The 20,038-nt window shown below is 46.0% G+C and overlaps 1 protein-coding gene and 1 long non-coding RNA gene across 4 annotated transcripts; one reads left to right on the top strand and one right to left on the bottom strand.

Moving 5' to 3' along the window:
• Positions 1–2,712: 2,712 nt before the first annotated feature.
• On the top strand, positions 2,713–16,461 carry LOC147007959 (uncharacterized). 2 transcript variants are annotated; one of them, XM_085866103.1, is made up of 8 exons: positions 2,713–4,302; positions 10,299–10,555; positions 10,750–10,871; positions 11,805–11,912; positions 14,320–14,427; positions 14,755–14,886; positions 15,387–15,484; positions 15,705–16,461. In XM_085866103.1, exons 2-8 carry the CDS (start codon positions 10,488–10,490, stop codon positions 16,233–16,235), a joined length of 1,167 nt encoding a protein of 388 aa, XP_085722229.1. In that variant the 5' UTR covers positions 2,713–4,302; positions 10,299–10,487; the 3' UTR covers positions 16,236–16,461. The 2 variants fall into 2 exon arrangements, with proteins under 2 accessions (XP_085722229.1, XP_085722230.1); XM_085866104.1 differs by lacking the exon at positions 10,299–10,555 and having other exon boundaries at positions 2,716–4,302.
• Positions 6,542–10,855, bottom strand: LOC147007960 (uncharacterized). Of its 2 annotated transcripts, XR_015053763.1 has the most exons (4): positions 10,726–10,855; positions 8,085–8,250; positions 7,727–7,937; positions 6,542–7,451 (listed from the first exon to the last, which is right to left on the bottom strand). It is a non-coding gene; the product is annotated as an uncharacterized LOC147007960 (long non-coding RNA). The 2 variants fall into 2 exon arrangements; XR_015053762.1 differs by having other exon boundaries at positions 7,727–8,250.
• Positions 16,462–20,038: the final 3,577 nt, after the last annotated feature.

Genomic DNA, 20,038 nt, shown 5'->3' with positions numbered 1-20,038 from the left:
CAACATCAACTAATACATTCCGGGCATAAACCCAACAAGTGTTCTCTTTGTCACAAGGCTTTTACTCAATCATCAAACTTACATCAACATGAACAAGTACATACGGGGGTTAAACCCTACAAGTGTATTCTGTGTAGCAATGCGTTTACTACTTTAACATCTTTACATCAACACGAACGTAGACATTCCCTACAAGTGTTCTGTGTGCTCGCAAGCCTTTTTTTTCTTCATCAGCTTTAAATTATCATAAAAATACACATTCCCGGGATAAACCCCACAAGTGTTCTGTTTGCAACAAGGCATTTATTTCTTCATCAAATTTACATCACCATGAACGAATACACACGGGGTATAAACCCCACAAGTGTTCTATTTGTAACAAGGCGTTTCATCAGTCATCAAGTTTACATAAACACGAACGAATACATTCGGGGATAAACCCTACAAGTGTTCTGTGTGCTTGAAAGCCTTCTTTTCTTCATCAGCTTTAAATTCTCATCAAAAAACACTTTCCCGGGATAAACCCCACATAGTCCAGGAGCCAAATCTCATACAAGGTCTAGAAATATTAAAACGTAGCCTATATAGTACTTATTTGGTTTGACTCTTTTTCCAGCTTGGGACATACCTAAGGAACATATCCAGGCATGTTGTAGTCCTGGATTGTGGTATCGAAGTGTCAAGGCCCTGTCACACCTTGACGTTTAGCCAGCGTATGCCGATGTATGAAAAATTTGCCGAATATGCTGGTACACGTCGAATACGTTATGGGTAAGTTTTGTATCCGTAAAGAGCACGCTGAAGCACGCTGGCATACGTCGTAGTACGCCGAGCACGTCGCCAAATTTTAAGCATGCTCAAAATTTTTCGACGTATGCCAGCGTATGACTCACACGTTCCGCATACGCTGGCCATAAGTTGTAGGCACGTTATGCGATCGTTGACACACGTCGACACACGTTACTTGTAAGTTACTCATAAGTCGAAACACGTCGAGGTTTGAACCTATGAGTAACGTGCTTTGAACCTATGAGTAACGTATCTCCAACACATATTGATGTATGTAGACGTATTTGACGTCTTCCGGACGACCACAGAACTTGCTGAACATGTTACTAACTTACAGCTACCGTATAATGGCGTATTGGCAGCGATTAGGGGAATTGGTATATAAAAATGGGGTTCACACAGGAGGAACCCGTCAGTGTTCCAGACTCCATGGTTTTTTTTTTTTCTTCGGCATGATGCTATTGTTGACACTTCGATTTCTAGTGCGGTTATGATTTAAATAGTTGAGCGACAGCCTATTAATTATATAATATTATAACCGCACTTGAAATCGGTGTCAACATCACCGAAGAAAAAAAAAAACATGGAGTCTGGAACACTGACGCTAAACATTACCTCGACGTGTTTTGACTTATGAGTAACTTACAAGTAACGTGTGTTGACGTGTGTCAACGATCGCATAACGTGCCGACAACTTATGGCCAGCGTATGAGGAACGTGTGAGTCATATTCTGGCATATGTCGAAAAATTTTGAGCATGTTAAAATTTGTTGACGAGCTCGGCGTACTATGACGTATGCCAGCGTGCTTCAGCGTGCTCTAAATGTATACAAAACTTACCCATGACATATTCGACGTGTGCCAGCGTTTTAGACAAATTTTTCATACGTCGGCATACGCTGGCTTAATCGTCAAGGTGTGACAGCAGCTTAAACGATTGACCAGAACGACTTACTGAATGGTTTCCATTCATGCTTTTATTAACCTCCGCCATCTTCGAAGATGGATGGAGGTTACTGTTTTCACCCCTTTCTGTTTGTTTGTTTGTTTGTTTGTGAACAGTATTACGGAAAAACTCCTCGACGGATTTCGACGAAACTTGGTAGGGGGGTTTGGTATGGTCCAAGGATCATGCCATTAAATTTTGGACTTGGTCCCCCCCCCCCAAAAAAAAATTGTTAGAGAAAAGAATTTTTTTTTTTTGCATTTCTACATGTTTTAAGTGATTTCCAACCCTCCCACCCCCAAAAATAAATTGTTACCCCCCCAAAAAAGAATTTTTTTTTGCTTTTCTTCATGTTTTAAGCGATTTCCAACCCCCCCAAAAAAAATTGTAAGAGAAAATTTTTTTTTTTTGCATTTCTACATGTTTTAAGTGATTTCCTACCCCCCCCCCCCCCAAAAAAAAATAGAGAAATGTTTTTTTTGCATTTGTCCATGTTTTAAGTGATTTCCAACCCCCCCAAAAAACATTAAGAACAAAATTTTTTTTTTTTGCATTTATACATATTTTAAGTGATTTTCCAACCTCCTCCCCCCCCAAAAAAAATTGTTAGAGAAAAAAAACTTTTTGCAATTTTTTTTTCAACAATTTCGATTTATTTTTTTTGCATTTGTACATGTTTTAAGTGATTTCCAACCCCCCCAAAAAAACATTAAGAACAAAAAATTTTTTTTTTGCATTTCTACATATTTTAAGTGATTTTCCAACCTCCTCCCCCCAAAAAAAAATTGTTAGAGAAAAAAAACTTTTTGCAACTTTTTTTTTCAACAATTTCGATTTCTTTTTTTTGCATTTCTACATGTTTTAAGTGATTTCCAACCCCCCCAAAAAAACATTAAGAACAAAAAATTTTTTTTTTGCATTTCTACATATTTTAAGTGATTTTCCAACCTCCTCCCCCCCAAAAAAAAATTGTTAGAGAAAAAAAACTTTTTGCAACTTTTTTTTTCAACAATTTCGATTTCTTTTTTTTGCATTTGTACATGTTTTAAGTGATTTCCAACCCCCCCCCCCAAAAAAAAATGTTGGAGAAAAGAACTATAACTGTCAGCACTGTTGACATCATATTTAATGAATAAGAAATAAGGTTCACTTGAGTGACCCAGCAGTATTGGCGGCGGAGGTTTTGCACTCTCCCGAGTGCTCCCCCTCTCGTTTTATGATATATTAACCACCATGGATACACATATATCAGCTAACACATGTATAAAAACATTAAAACTCCTAAAATTGGCTTTTGCGAAAATGCATACAATTGTCACCTCCACTTGGTATGTTTTAACACATTTTGCAAATTACTTATACCACAATTCATGACTTCAACAGGCCTGGGTAGGTTGCTAAGGTATTTTTCAATCTGAAAAAAGACAAGACAAATAAGAACTTCATGGGCTACATCATCATGTTGGACCTGGGTATTGCTCCTGGACTATGAAGAGTGTCGACATTGAAGAGTGTCGACTAACCCCTCCCCCTCCCTGTTTCACCAAATAACCCCCCCCCCCAAACACACTTCTCCCCTCTCTGTTTCACCAAATAACCCCTCCCCCTGTTTTGGGGATGTCTTAAGCAGGTTGAATCTTTGTTTCATGTTTAACTTGGTGGTTGTTTTTGGAATGATAACAATGATTATCGAACAAGGTATGGAAGGAATCCGCCATCGCAGACTCGTAATCAGAGACTGGTACAAGAGGCTAAAGGAGACTGGAAGTTGTCAGAAACAGAAAAGTGCTGGTCGACCAAACGAGAGTGCAGCAGACGTTGAACGAGTGCAGCAGACGTTGAACGAGTGTGTGAATCATTTCAACAAAGTCCCAGAAAATCAATTTGATGGGAATCCAGAGAACTGGGACTCCCAACCACCACTGTACACAGGATTTTTCATAAAAAGACTGAACCGATATGCCTATAAGTTGCAGATTCTGCAGGAACTAGAATCAAATGACAGATCCAAACACAAGGTGGAAATGCTCAATCACCTAGAGGATGATGAAGATGACCTGAAAAAGATCATGTTCACAGACGAAGCTTGCTTTCATGTATCGGGGAAGGTCAACCGGCACATTTTGAGGATCTGGGGCTCTGAAAACCTCCATGTGGTCATTGAACACATTCCAAAGGTCAACATGTGGTGTGGCCTTCTCTATGACCGCTTGATGGGTCTGTTTATCTTTGTGGAGGATGCGGTGACCTCAATAATTTACATGAACATGTTGGAAGGATTCGCCTTCCCACAGATTGAAGACCTGCAACCTGATATCCCCCTCATTGGGCCTTAATCGTTCGAACCGTCCTGAATGAGAAATTTCCAGGTCGTTGGATTGGCCAAGACAGACCAACCCGCCTGGTCCCCACGATCACCAGACATAACCACAACTTCATTTTTGTTTTCTGTGGGAGTTTGTCACAGATGTTGGCTTCAACACCAAGGTGGCAAAGCTGCAGGATCTTCGTTCTCGGATCACAGCTGCGAGCGCACTGGTGGCCACAAACATGTTGAGATGAACACGGTAAGTACTCATGTTCCGCCTCGATATCCTGCGCACATTGAAGTGTGTTGATGGTGAGCACAAAACTTTATGAGTTTCTGTTTCATTCAAACCAAAGTGCATTGTTGGATCGTTTGTGGTTCGAAAATTATTAACAACCAAAGATGTCCGGGTCTTTTTGGAACACCCTATGTATCCCTACGATAATTTGCTTTCAAAAGTTTGTTTGTTTGTCGCGCTACTCCTGCAGTTCTTAGCCTATTACATCCACACTTGCTCCATAAAATCAGCATGACCCCAATTCGTGTATCGGGGTATTTTTATCTTTGCTGGTGGTCTTGGGGTGGAGGGGAGGACATCAATTCTCCATGTAAATGTGTATCGTGTGGCGCCACCTCCAGGTGGGAGAGGGTATTACAAGTCTCCACCATTTACAGTGTCGTGTTCCTGTCCCCACGTTTTCCTGCACAGTGAGGTGTTTTGAATTATTAGCAGTCGGTATGTTTTTGCTTCACCGTGGAACCCGGGTCATTTTTTATTTATTTTTCGGGAGCGATCGAGGCAGCTGTCAGTTGCCTATACACTGTCCAAATAAAGGGACGTGTTTCATGGTTGGAACAAGACTGCCCGTGGGGCGGGTATTCTGAGGGTACATATAATAATCCTTACTGGAATTCACAGACTGGTGTTTATGTAATTGTGTGTGTGTGTGTGTGTGTGTGTGTGTGTGTGTGTGTGTGTGTGTGTGTGTGTGTGTGTCACCTCGGACATTCTTGGTCAAACAAAGGGAACAGCAGGAGAAAGGGGAAACGCCAAAAGCATGGTGGTGGGAGAAGGGAGACGGACACGGACAAACAAGGGATGTAGGTAACGATGAGGGGAGGCGAGAACGCAAGGGGTGGACAAGATGGAAACATAAGGAGAATTTTGGGAGGGGTGGGTGTCATTTAACGGACGGAGACAGATTACGTCTGTGAATGGGGGATGACATGAGATAGTGGTGAACAGCTCTCGTGAAGACCGGGGCGGGGGGGAGAATGAACCAAATAGTGTGGAAGGCGGTTCTACAGGTGGGAAAAGAGGAATACATGAGTGGAGGTGAGCACTGGTTCAGAATTTAGGCAGTTTCACTCAGATGCGGATGACGGTGGACCGCGTACATCGTGCAGATACTTGGGGGAGACAGGCACAGACAGGGTCGATGATGCGGAAGATTCTCACCATTTTTTGGCCGCCATTCCATCCATTTATTTATTTATTTATTTGCAATATTTTACTGTGGGGATAAAGACGTTTGAAAAAAAAGTATGATATTGTATAATTACAATGAAGCTATCGCCAGCTCTGTAATACGGATGAAAGGGTTAGGATTGGACATTTTGTCGCCGATAAAGTGAAGAAACCAAGGAGCCCAGACGTGGCGCCGCTCAAGACATCTGTCTGTCTGTCTCTCTCTCTCTCTCTCTCTCTCTCTCTCTCTCTCTCTCTCTCTCTCTCTCTCTCTCTCTCTCTCTCTCTCTCTCTCTCTCTCCCTCTCTCTCCCTCTCTCTCTGTCTCTCTCGCACTCTCTCTCTCTCCCACTCTCACCACCAGCCCACACCAACCCCACTAAGGCATCGTGTGTAACCAGGTTTTTCTGTCTCGTGACCTGTCCCTGTCTGAGTCTTTGTTGTGTGAATGGATAAAGTATCGTGTAAGCCATCACAGTTCATGGTTGCAAGGGGATGATTTATTGGACACAAAACCAGAAGTGTTTCCCTTCTTTGTTCTTCCTATCCCTCTTTGCTTTCTTATCAATAAACCTGTTTTCTCACCATTGACGTGTCGGTCTGGTGTGGAGTTCGGAATTGGAAATTATAACCGTGACATGAGTCAAACTCATCGTCGTTGGGAATTGGCATGAAAAGCCCTCATTGGGAGGTTTTGAAACCATAGAGGTTCGTCCTGGGTACATCACTTGGTTCCCATCGTTTCAGCCAGATTAACCCTCTGTAAGCGACAGATCTCGTTTCTCAACGTCGGAAACCGAAGAAACGATCTGCTCGGCTTTCCCGGGACACGGTGTCTGAGCACCATCGGTCACTAACTTGGTGCTCGTCTGGGTGGAAGATTTGACCTCGTGTCCATCCCACTGTCCACCATAACATTCATAGTCAGGATTGGGATCAGGACGCTGGTTCGAATGTGACGATAGTAACAATATTAATCATATTACGTTTCACCAAACTACCTACAATGGGTAAAGTACGAGGTAAGAATCTCGAAAAAAGGCTTTTAATGAAGTTTAACTCAAAGGGAACATGAATGAATCAAAGTGCAGGGAAGGATAAATAAGGAAGGTTATTAAAACAGCAATCTTTAGTTTGAGTCCTTCCACCAACCACAGTAACACAAGTTTTGGGAGGTCAGGATGCAGTACAGGGAGGTACCCTGACCTCCAACTTCCTTCAAAACAGGAACACTGCTGTTCAAAACTTTGACTCAAGAAACAAGTCAAGTGTTTAACCTCTCGGGTTTAACATCAAACTTAACAAGAACAATACAATAAATAACAAGCTTCACAAGAACAATGCAATAAACAACAACGAGAGAAATAAGAGAGGGGCCAAACCATCTAGAATTCCTCTCCCTCACTCTCCTCCCACTCACACAAGTCTTGACCAAGCTCCTCATGGTCCTTCTCCAGCACTGCGAGGTCCTCCCGTGCCTCAGTGAACTCTCCCTCCTCCATTCCTTCTCCCACATACCAGTGCACGAAGGCGCGTTTGGCGAACATCAGGTCAAAGCTGTTCGCCATTATTGAGTGAGCCATCGAAACGTAACGAGGTCGTGATGGACGACGCAATCTGTGCCATAAGGCGGTTCAAGTTCATGAAGCTCGGACACTCTATGCCCAAGTTGTGCCGACATATGTCAAAGATGGCCTCGTTGTCCACCATAAAGGTCCACTCTGAATGATCGAGCATGGCGTGGGTCGTCACAACGGAGTTGTATGGCTCGACCACAGCGGTAGACACTTGAGGTGACGGGGACACGGTGAACTCCAGCTTGGACTTGTTTCCATATTCTTGGGAGAGGCGCTCCATGAGCAGGGAGGAAAGGCCAGAACCCGTGCCTCCCCCTAAGGAGTGGAAGATAAGGAAACCCTGTAGGTTCGTGCATTGGTCCGCCTGGGGTTCAGGAAATACATCACAAGTCATAACCATTGGTATTGAGAGTAGTTATTCCGTGACAGTAATAGAACCTACAAGAATTGCTTCGGAACTTTGTGACATCCTCTTGGTGGAGCAGCGATGTTTGTTTGTGTGTGACGTTTTTGAAAGCTTTTCTGGACTCGAACATCATCACCGGACCAACAGGAGGCAACAAAGTCCCTGCAAGCCAGGAATAAAGAAATAACAAACTTCGGAGCTTATTTTGAGGAAACGATCCTTTGTGATGTTACCTGCTTACGGATGTGGTCTTGAGCCAGGTCCACAATCTCCTTTCCAACGGTGCGGTCGCCCCGATCATAGTTGCTGGTTGCATTCACTTTGCCCGAAATAAGTTGCTCGGGGTGGAAGACTTGTCTATAAGGACGGGTACTTGTCTATAAGGACTTCATCAGAAGGATGGCACAACCTCAACATCAGGACGAAGGTAAATTACCGCAAAAGCTGGAAGTTCAGAAAGAGGAATAAAGAGGAAAGATAAGGAGGAGGAAGAAAAAACTTATCGACAGGTTGCTCACTCCGACACTCACCAATCACGTCCGGTTCCGAATCGATCAGGACGGCACGAGGAACCTGTTTCCCAGCATCCACCTCAAAAAAGAAGGTGTTGAAAGAGTTGTTGCCACCCCCATGGTCTTATCACTGGGCGTTTGTCCATCAGGCTGGATTCCGTGCTCCAGACAATATTGTCAATATCCCAGCACGAATTGCCGATCTGCACGCCCGCCTGGCCGATGTGGATGGAGATGCACTCGCGCTGCGGGACACAAGGTGATCCTTGTGCTTTGACCACTGTTCCCAACCCACAAGGTAGTTTATCCAGAAACAACTTCCACCACCTGCCACTCACAAACCAGCTCCTAAGCACCAACACCCACACACCACCACTCACAAACCACCAGCCATACACCACCATCCACAAACCACCACCAATACACCACCACCTGCACTGCACAATCCCCACGCCACCACCTCTTCACCACCAGGAATACACCACCACCCACAAACCACCAGCCATATACAAACAGCCATACACCACCACCCACAAATCCCCACCCATACACCGCCACTTCCACTGCACAATCCCCACACCACCACCTCTTCACCAGCAGGCATACACCACCACCCACAAACCACCACCCAAACACCACCACCCACAAACCACCTGCCATACACCACTACCCACAAACCAGCTCCTAAGCACCAACACCCACACACCACTACCTACCCTGCACAATCTCCACACTGCACAACCCCTACACCACCACTCACAAACCACCAGCCATACACCACCACCCACAAACCACCACCAATACACCACCCCCTAAACTGCACAATCCCCACCCATTCACCACCAGGAATACACCACCACCCAAACACCACCACCAACACTGAACAATATCCACACCACCACACATACACCACCACCCACACTGAACAGTATCCACACCACCACACATACACCATCACCCACACTGAACAATATCCACACCACCACACATACACCACCACCCACACTGAACAGAGAGAGAGAGAGAGAGAGAGAGAGAGAGAGAGAGAGAGAGAGAGAGAGAGAGAGAGAGAGAGAGAGATTGAGAGAGAGAGAGAGACAGACGAGAGAGAGAGAGAGAGAGAGAGAGAGAGAGAGAGAGAGAGAGAGAGAGAGAGAGAGAGAGAGAGAGAGAGAGAGAGAGAGAGAGAGAGAGAGAGAGAGAGAGAGAGAGAGAGAGAGAGAGAGAGAGAGAGAGAGAGAGAGAGAGAGAGAGAGAGAGAGAGAGAGAGAGAGAGAGAGAGAGAGAGAGAGAGAGAGAGAGAGAGAGAGAGAGAGAGAGAGAGAGAGAGAGAGAGAGAGAGAGAGAGAGAGAGAGAGAGAGAGAGAGAGAGAGAGAGAGAGAGAGAGAGAGAGAGAGAGAGAGAGAGAGAGAGAGAGAGAGAGAGAGAGAGAGAGAGAGAGAGAGAGAGAGAGAGAGAGAGAGAGAGAGAGAGAGAGAGAGAGAGAGAGAGAGAGAGAGAGAGAGAGAGAGAGAGAGAGAGAGAGAGAGAGAGAGAGAGAGAGAGAGAGAGAGAGAGAGAGAGAGAGAGAGAGAGAGAGAGAGAGAGAGAGAGAGAGAGAGAGAGAGAGAGAGAGAGAGAGAGAGAGAGAGAGAGAGAGAGAGAGAGAGAGAGAGAGAGAGAGAGAGAGAGAGAGAGAGAGAGAGAGAGAGAGAGAGAGAGAGAGAGAGAGAGAGAGAGAGAGAGAGAGAGAGAGAGAGAGAGAGAGAGAGAGAGAGAGAGAGAGAGAGAGAGAGAGAGAGAGAGAGAGAGAGAGAGAGAGAGAGAGAGAGAGAGAGAGAGAGAGAGAGAGAGAGAGAGAGAGAGAGAGAGAGAGAGAGAGAGAGAGAGAGAGAGAGAGAGAGAGAGAGAGAGAGAGAGAGAGAGAGAGAGAGAGAGAATGACGCTTTCCTTCAGTTGGAATCATTACCCCTCTCACATGAAGAGAAAACCCTGACCCCCCCTCCCCCCTGCCCCCCCAACGTGAATACTTCCAACATTCGTGTGAATAAAATAAAAATGTTTCCATCATGAACTATATCTTGAACAGAGACCCCAACACTGACACCTGTAATCTCCTCGACAGATGTTAAAATTACGTGGGAAACTCAAAGCACGATGGGTTTTTAAAAATAAATAAATAAATATTTCATATTTAAAACTGAGTTTTGGGTTAAAATCGTGATCATGATTTAAAATGAATACAAAGTGTGAAAGTTTAGTTTGAATGAGAAAAACCGACGCGCACTCATGTCATTCCTTATTCTTTCACAGCAACTGGGACAAGGAACAAACATTGTAACCATGGACGCACTACAAACAAGCTCTGTTGTCAAGGGCGACACGTTTATGACGTCACGCTTCCACAACAGTGGACGTGTTTCACTTGCCGTTTGTTTACTTTAATAAACATTTCTCAACAACGACGGGAGCACTGAAGGCATCGTTGGGCCCCGCGAGGATATGGCCGCACCGAGTCCTTTTGGGTCTCTTGTTGGGAAGGACCTTTTGGATCAGTTTAACCACAGCAGGTAAACCCAGCAAAAAGGGGATCGTGCGGTGCACGAGTGAGCCAAGCTGTGTACAAGCAAGACGTGCTGTGTATCCCCAGTGCTGAGATGTATCCTAATAGTAAATTTATTAATTAAATAAAACGGTGAAACAGCAGTACTCCGAACAACAGTACTCAGAGGTAATTTACCTGTTTACAAACATTATTTTTCAGATCCAATGGCGGAGAGATCCTTGCAGAACAGAATCACCATCTTGGCCCTGTGGATGTTGAAGACCTCACGTTGCAGAGATCTGGGATGGGTTTGATTGATGACAAGGGGAGAGAAACCACAGGTAAATACAGCAAACAAGTGCCCTTCCCCCCACACACACCTGCTTCCATCACCCTCACCTTCGGGGCCGACGCAGCACGAGGCTACTGGTTACATCATTTCTCCATGAAGTAGCTGTGCCACTGATGCAGTGCTCCGTGTAATCAGGGTAGGGCATGGATTGTGAATTTGTTGGGGGGGGGGGGTAGCAGGTGATGACTCACCTTCTCTTTCGTTAAAGACACAATGGCACGTGATCTTTAATGTCCACGTACTCATACCCGCCAAAGGATCCCCAGGTTAATATCCGTCCGTGTTGTCGTCGTTGATATAACCTGGATGAGTTTATATTCGTGTCAGGAATCGAACCCACAACGGACGGCCCAAAGGTAAGGAGGTTTCACCTCCGAACTCACCTGCCAGTCCATTTTCGGTGTTGAGACGTGTTCATGTGATAATTAAATAAATAAACAAGCAGACGTCGTACAGAGCACGAAACTTGCAAAATCAAGAAAACAAATTTAACCTCAAAAATAATTGTCTCGTTTAATTGAGTGATCTGAAATATTAATCCTCTTTTTCAAGTCAATCGGATGAGAATTGAGGATTTTAGAAATCTCACCTAAGTTGTTGACCTTTGGCCTATGTTGACCTTTTGACCTCAAAAACAATAGGATTCTTCCTTATGACAAACGCTACCATGTGGTGAAATTTCCTGAAGATCGGTTAAAATTTGTCACCTGCATGCCATCAACAGACAGGTAGACAGACAAACAGACAGGTAGACAGACAAACAGACAGGTAGACAGACAAACAGACAGGTAGACAGACAGACAGAACAACAAAATCGACTGACCAATATACTTCAACAATCTTCGATTTTGCTCGTCATGAAACAGTGATGTAGCACACCTGGTCAGGTAGTTTTAACCTTTAAATAAACATTATCTTACAGATCAGGTCACAGAGGAAAGAGAACTTGATGAGGAGTTTCTCCACTTTCTGGGTGAGGTGTACGATTCATCATTGTGGGATGAAGAAGAAGAACGGAATCGCCTTCGAGGTAAATAAGTGTCGTGCTGTGTTCAAGCCAATCGTGCTGTGTTAAAGTGAGTCATGCTGTGTGCGACTGAGTCATGCTGTGCACAAGTAAGTCATGCTGTGTATAAGTGAGTCATGCTGTGTATAAGTGAGTCATTCTGTGTGTGAGTGAGTCGTGCTGTGTATGTGTGAGTCATTCTGTGTGTGAGTGAGTCGTGCTGTGTATAAGTGAGTCATTCTGTGTGTGAGTGAGTCATGCTGTGTATGTGTGAGTCATTCTGTGTGTGAGTGAGTCATGCGGTGTAGAAGTGAGTCATTCTGTGTGTGAATGAGTCGTGCTGTGTATGTGTGAGTCGTGCTGTGTATGAGTGAGTCGTGCTGACTACAAGCAGGACATGCTGTGTTTGAGTGAGTCATGCTGCGCACAAGTGAGTCATGCTGTGTACGAGTGAGTCGTGCTGTGCACAAGTGAGTCATGCTGTGTGCGAGTGAGTCATGCTGCGCACAAGTGAGTCATGCTGTGTACGAGTGAGTCGTGCTGTGTACTAGTGAGTCATGCTGTGTACGAGTGAGTCATGCTGTATATGTGTGAGTCGTGCTGTGTATGAGTGAGTCATGCTGACTACAAGCAGGACATGCTGTGTACGAGTGAGTCATGCTGCGCACAAGTGAGTCATGCTGTGTACGAGTGAGTTATGCTGTGTAAAAGTGAGTCATGCTGTGTGCGAGTGAGTCATGCTGTGTACGAGTGAGTCATGCTGTGCACAAGTGAGTCATGCTGTGTGTGAGTGAGTCATGCTGTGTATAAGTGAGTCATTATGTGCACGAGTGAGTCATGCTGTGCACAAGTAAGTCATTCTGTGTGTGAGTGAGTCATGCTGTGTATAAGTGAGTCATGCTGTGTATAAGTGAGTCATGCTGTGTACGAGTGAGTCATGCTGTGCACAAGTGAGTCATGCTGTGTGTGAGTGAGTCATGCTGTGTATAAGTGAGTCATTATGTGCACGAGTGAGTCATGCTGTGCACAAGTAAGTCATTCTGTGCGCGAGTGAGTCATGCTGTGTACAAGTGAGTCATGCTGTGCACAAGTGAGTCATTCTGTGTGCGAGTCAGTCATGTTGTGCACAAGTGAGTCATGATGTGCACGAGTGAGTCATGCTGTGCACAAGTAAGTCATTCTGTGTGTGAGTGAGTCATGCTGTGTATAAGTGAGTCATGCTGTGTATAAGTGAGTCATGCTGTGTACGAGTGAGTCATGCTGTGCACAAGTGAGTCATGCTGTGTGTGAGTGAGTCATGCTGTGCACAAGGGAGTCATGCTGTGTGCGAGTGAGTTATGCTGTGCACAAGTGACTCATTCTGTGTGCGAGTGAGTCATGCTGTGCACAAGTGAGTCATGCTGTGTATAAGTGAGTCATTCTGTGAGCGAGTGAGTCATGCTGTGCACGAGTGAGTCATGCTGTGTATAAGTGAGTTATTCTGTGTGTGAGTGAATCATGCTGTGCACAAGTGAGCCATGATGTGCACAAGTGAGTCATGATGTGCACGAGTAAGTTATGCCGTGTTTGAGTAAGTCATGCTGTGCACAAGTGAGTCATGCTGTGTGCGAGTGAGTAATGCTGTGCACAAGTGAGTCATGCTGTGTGCGAGTGAGTCATGCTGTGTATAAGTGAGTTATTCTGTGTGTGAGTGAATCATGCTGTGCACAAGTGAGTCATGATGTGTGCGAGTGAGTCATGCTGTGCACAAGTGAGTCACGCTGTGTGCGAGTGAGTCATGCGGTGCACAAGTGAGTCATTCTGTGTGCGAGTCAGTCATGTTGTGCACAAGTGAGTCATGATGTGCACAAGTGAGTCATGATGTGCACAAGTGAGTCATTCTGTGCACGAGTAAGTCATGCTGTGTGTGAGTGAGTCATGCTGTGTGCGAGTGAGTCATGCTGTGCACAAGTGAGTCATGCTGTGTGCAAGTGAGTCATGCTGTGCACAAGTGAGTCATGCTGTGTGCGAGTGAGTCATGCTGTGCACAAGTGACTCATTCTGTGTGCGAGTGAGTCGTGCTGTGCACAAGTGAGTCATGCTGTGCACAAGTGGGTCATGCATGTATAAGTGAGTCATTCTGTGTGCGAGTGAGTCATGCTGTGTATAAGTGAGTCATTGTGTGTGAGTGAGTCGTGCTGTGTATGAGTGAGTCATTCTGTGTGTGTGTGAGTTGTGCTGTGTATGCGTAAGTCGTGCTGTGTATGTGTGAGTCATGCTGTGTATGAGTGAGTCGTGCTGAGTGCAAGCAGGTCGTGCTGTGCATGAGTGAGTGATAAATTACGATTACTCACTAATATTACTCATATTACCATGTTGTAAATAAGTAAATGAAACAGTGATGTAGCACACCTGGTCAGGTAGATTTCACCTTCGAATAAACATCTTTCAGATCCGGTCACAGAGAACAAGGAACCTGATGTTGAGGAATTTCTCAACTTTTTGAGTGAGGTGTACGATGCAGGATTGTGGGATGAAGAAGAATGGAATCGCTTTCAAGGTAAACAAGTGTTGTGCTGTGTACAAGCCAATCGCGCTGTGTACGTGAGTCATGCTGTGTGTGTGTCATGTTGTGTATGAGTGAGTCGTGCTGTGTAAAAGAGTCGTGCTGTGTACCAGTCGTGCTGTGGAAAAAGTCATGTGGTGTACGAGAGTCGAGCTGTGTACCAGTGAGCCAAGCTGTGTACAAGCAAGACGTGCTGTGTATCCCCAGTGCTGAGATGTCTCCTAATTGTAAATTTATTAATTAAATAAAACGGTGAAACAGCAGTGCTCCGAACAACAGGACTCACAGGTAATTTACCTGTTCACAAACATTATTTTTCAGATCCATTGGCAGAAATGATCCTGGAAGAAGAAGAAGGAGAAGGAGATCATCATCTTGACAATATGGGTGTTGACCTCACATTACAGGTGTCTGACCTGAGTGTGATTGATGAAGAGGAGAGAGAAACCACAGGTAAACACAGCAAACAAGTACACTTCCCTCCACACACACCTGCTTCCCTCACCCTCACCTTCGGGGCAGATGCAGCACGAGGGTACTGGTGACATCATTTCTCCTTGAGGTAGCAGTGCCACTGATGCTCCGTGTTGTCAGGGTAGGGCATGGGTTGTGAATTTGTTTGGGGGGGTACCAGGTGATGACTCACCTTCTCTTGAGTAAAAGACACATAGGGATGAGATCTTCAATGTCCACATCCTCATGCCAGCCGAATGATCCCCAGGTTAACGTCCCTCCACGTTGTAGTCGTTGATATAACCTGGATGGGTTTATATTCGTGTCAGGAATCGAACCCACAACGGACGGCCCAAAGGTAAGGAGATTTCACCTCCAAACTCACCTGCCGGTCCATTTTCGGTGTTGAGATGTGTCAATGTCATAAATAAATAAATGAAACAATGATGTACCACACCTGGAAAGGTAGTTTTAACCTTTGAATTAACATTATCCTTCAGATCAGGTAACAGAGAAAGCAGGACCTGATGTTGGGCAGTACCAAGACCTGCTGAGAGAGGCTCAGGGCATCAAGATTCCCACCGATGAGGATGAACAAGTAGGTCCAAAAATCGTTAATTACCTTTGAAACAACCAAGGAAGTCCTCTTGATATAAGATTGTGTCTCTCTGTTATATTCTTGTTGAAGTTTGTTCTTATTCCGATGTGTCACAAGAAAGTAACGACAGATTTCTCCCATTATTCCCCCACAAGAACAACTTTACCCACAATCCAACGAAAGAGCAAGAACAATTAATTCTCATGATATTGTCACACAGATTCCAGTCGGTGTTGAAGAACCCATGGAGGTGTATGGAGATTTCACTGTGGAGCCCATGGATGTGGATGGAGTTTTCACGGTGGAGCCCATGGATATGGATAGAGTTTTCACGGTGGAGCCCATGGATATGGATAGAGATTTCACTGTGGACCCCATGGATGTGGATGGAGTTTTTACGGTGGAGCCCATGGATATGGATAGAGATTTCACTGTGGAGCCCATGGATGTGGATGGAGTTTTCACGGTGGAGCCCATGGATATGGATAGAGATTTCACTGTGGAGCCCATGGATGTGGATGGAGTTTTTACGGTGGAGCCCATGGATATGGATAGAGATTTCACTGTGGACCCCATGGATGTGGATGGAGTTTTTACGGTGGAGCCCATGGATATGGATGGAGTTTTCACTGTGGAGCCCATGGATGTTGACTGTGACTTCCACGAGGAGTGTCCCAATACAAGGGAACAACCGATGGATGTTAACCGGGATGATGTGGACAATCGTGATCCACATGAAGAGCCGATGTAAATAGACATTGACTTTTTTTTAACACGTCCTTCCATGCAGGTGCAAAAAACATGATTTTTCAGAAACCGAAATTGGACACTTTTTCCCTGATATCTCCAAAAATGTAAACGAGACAACAACGGGTGAACACTTCCGAAGCTCGAAATGAGGAGCTGCTTCGTGTGTTAAAATTTGAGAGGTGCAACTTTAAATAAAAACGTTGTTGTTGTAAAACCACACATTTCAAGCAGCGTGTCGGATGGGTGATGTTGGCCACTTTCAAGATGATGTCCCATGGGGTTAAGAAGGGTGTCGGAAGCTGAAACCTTGCACGTTAACTCGATTACAGGTGGAGTTTATTGTGTGCTCAGCTCGACCCTGCAAGTATTTTAATTTCAAAATGGCCTCCGACCATGCACATGCAATACCGATGTCCAAATGCTTGAGTTCAGATGATAACAGAGACAGGTGATCATCCTCTCTTTGGGATCGGGTACAATAATTGAGGAAGGGTAAAGGCAGTAGTTGCCTGAGCGATTAGTATGGGTTGGTGCGATTGAACAACCACAGGAATTAAACACAAAGCAACCGGTGGGGAGTGAAACAAGTGTTATAAATTTATGGGAAGAGATTGAAAGATGGACCTTTGTTTCTGGGTCTCCAGACTCCCGGTTTCGTTCTAATACCCAAACTTCTCTTCTTCAAAGGCGATGGCTCTGGACTGGAATCGGTAAGGAGACGGTCAACAAAGCAATCCAAGGAGTCCATCAGGTGATTTATTGCTTTTGTATTTTTCACTGGGTCTTGATAGCTCATTCTCACCCTCGGACAACTCCATCATTGAGAAATATTCCGATTGGCTGGCGCCCCAGCATCGCATCTGATGAGTCTAAGAGGTCTCAACATTAATGGGATATCTAAAGATGAGGACGAAGGATCGTCCGTTGCTCTCACATCTCTGGTATTACCACCTCTCTTCCGGTCTCGCTCCCTCTGCTTATCTGACTCTCCTCCATCCCAAAATCCAGGTTTTCCGCACACCTCCACTGTTTACTCACTTCTGTGGAACCAGCTTCTGGAGACGGTTCAATCCCGTCCTTCCCTCCTGGATTCGAGGATGTGTTGCAGCAGCACCTCACGTCATCTCCCATCCTGACCTGCAATCTTGAAACCCCCACTTACCCCCGACCGGCCGTCCCTCTCCAACCCTCTTCGGTGTAGGTTCCTGTGTTTCCTCCCCTCCTCTCACTCCTCTTTTTCCTCTCTATTAATTTCCTGGTTTCGTGTGTCCCACAGCAGCCCCAGTGTCAACACTTTGCCGTTTTACCCTCTGCCACCTCACTCTTCCATGAGCCTCGATCCTGTGCAGAAAAAACAACACAGCATGGGATGTTATTCCCAGTCTTGTTTGACATGTGACGCTTTCCATCATTACTCCAATGAAAAACATAGCCCCGTGAGGGACTGACGGTTACTTTGAATCCCAAAATCTGAGGGATTAGAGGAGGGAGGCCGTGGCCACCTTTCCAGGGGAATTACGGCCATGAGGAGCACAGCTTGAGGTCATGGCATGGTCTCGATGCCTTGTGGCGGGTTTGGTCTGGATCTGTCTGGCAGTTTCTGAGAAGATTATTTTTTTTTAATAAAATACCAATATTTGGGGTAAAACCCCCCCACCCCTTTCTCTGAATAACAACTGAATGGTTTGATCTCGGGGAGGGTGAAACAGGGGAAGAGAAAGGGGCGTGGAAAGACGAAGGCGGAGCCACACGTCTCGGAGGTGGGACCAGCGTCCTGGCGTCACTCGCCATTAGTCCTCATTGTGGCCCTTCCGTGGCTCCGCCTTCTTCTTTCCACGCCCCTTTCTCTCCGTCCTGGCGCCGCTCGCCATTGGTCCTCATCGTGGCCCTTCCGTGGCTCCGCCTTCTTTCCACGCCCCTTTCTCTCCGTCCTGGCGTCACTCGCCATTAGTCCTCATCGTGGCCCTTCCATGGCTCCGCCTTCTTCTTTCCACGCCCCTTTCTCTCCGTCCTGGCGCCGCTCGCCATTGGTCCTCATCGTGGCCCTTCCGTGGCTCCGCCTTCGTCTTTCCACGCCCCTTTCTCTCCGTCCTGGCGCCGCTCGCCATTGGTCCTCATCGTGGCCCTTCCGTGGCTCTGCCTTCGTCTTTCCACGCCCCTTTCTCTCCGTCCTGGCGCCGCTCGCCATTGGTCCTCATCGTGGCCCTTCCGTGGCTCCGCCTTCTTCTTTCCACGCCCCTTTCTCTCCGTCCTGGCGCCGCTCGCCATTGGTCCTCATCGTGGCCCTTCCGTGGCTCCGCCTTCGTCTTTCCACGCCCCTTTCTCTCCGTCCTGGCGCCGCTCGCCATTGGTCCTCATCGTGGCCCTTCCGTGGCTCCGCCTTCTTCTTTCCACGCCCCTTTCTCTCCATCCTGGCGCCGCTCGCCATTGGTCCTCATCGTGGCCCTTCCGTGGCTCCGCCTTCTTCTTTCCACGCCCCTTTCTCTCCATCCTGGCGCCGCTCGCCATTGGTCCTCATCGTGGCCCTTCCATGGCTCTGCCTTCGTCTTTCCACGCCCCTTTCTCTCCGTCCTGGCGCCGCTCGCCATTGGTCCTCATCGTGGCCCTTCCGTGGCTCTGCCTTCGTCTTTCCACGCCCCTTTCTCTCCGTCCTGGCGCCGCTCGCCATTGGTCCTCATCGTGGCCCTTCCGTGGCTCCGCCTTCGTCTTTCCACGCCCCTTTCTCTCCGTTCTGGCCTTCTTCAACTTCACGCTCCTGAAATATGGAATTTTCAGTCCAGTAAATTGGCATATCGCTTCGTTTGTGACGTCATTGGAGAGAGTTTTTGAGGCATAATCGATTCATTCTGTTTTTTTTCAAACTCTTTGAAGATCTGCGCAAAATTTGGGATGTGCGTGACCTTGCAATTCCTCGCATCAAACACACGCACAACTCGAGATGTACACTTCCTTGATGACGTCATTCCTTGCGTCACCTGTGAACAGCACCAAATGCACCATTCAGCCGCCGTTATCGAAGCCGCCGTTTGCGAAAATGTTTCCAGTCCCTCCATCCCATCATGCCAGCACACATGCCGACCCCTTCTTCTTCTTCTTCTTCTTCTTCTTCTTCTTCTTCTTCTTCTTCTTCTTCTTCGTCATCTTCTTCTTCTTCATTTTGAATAACATTCATTATCTTTTGGAAGATTTCTTTCACGAATACATCACAAGAGCTGGATGGTATTCACACTAAAAAACATACCCCACACAGTCTTGGGATGGGCCTGGTGTGAGGCCACGTCCAATATGGCTGCTGCCAGACTACATGGCTGATGACGTCATCTTTATCAAAGCATATTTATTTCCCACGGGAAGTTGATCGATTTTGCTAACTTTGCATTGGTCAGTTAAGCAGTTTCTCCAACAAAGATTTTCAGATTTTCCCTGAGATCCAATTTAGCCGCCAGACCACGTGACACATAATGGTCATTTTTTTATGAAAATCTTCTTCAAATCTCGTCATTCGGATGAAAATTGAGGATTTCAGAAATTTGGTCCATGTTGACGTCACAAAGAGTGACCACGATATCACACTGTCATGTTACATGTGATAAAGTTTCAATTTCCTCCACTTAACGGTTTTCAGTGTACGCTCTTAACATGTGTACGGTGTGTGTGAGTGTGTGTGTATTTTTGTTTATGTGAACTTTATAAGCTGTAGATTAAAGAATAGCTTCATGATTTGGAGTTGCACAGGTCAACTGGGGTCCGCCCTGAAACAACAAGAATCACACTATCATTATCGATTACTCATGTCTGGCATGT

This window comes from Eptatretus burgeri, chromosome 23 (assembly GCF_056783735.1).
Source record: "Eptatretus burgeri isolate ZD-2024b chromosome 23, Ebu_testis_v1, whole genome shotgun sequence".
Classification (NCBI taxonomy): Eukaryota; Metazoa; Chordata; class Myxini; order Myxiniformes; family Myxinidae; genus Eptatretus; species Eptatretus burgeri.
The sequence above is the reverse complement of the archived record's forward strand: the minus strand, read 5'-3'. Positions and strand labels throughout refer to the sequence as shown.

Excerpts from the sequence above, each read along its gene's own strand:
- LOC147007959 (XM_085866103.1), top strand. The coding sequence starts at position 10,488 with ATGGCCGCACCGAGTCCTTTTGGGTCTCTTGTTGGGAAGGACCTTTTG. Across the intron at positions 14,428-14,754 it reads AGAATGGAATCGCTTTCAAG|ATCCATTGGCAGAAATGATC; the intron begins GTAAACAAGTGT and ends ATTATTTTTCAG. Across the intron at positions 15,485-15,704 it reads CCACCGATGAGGATGAACAA|ATTCCAGTCGGTGTTGAAGA; the intron begins GTAGGTCCAAAA and ends ATTGTCACACAG.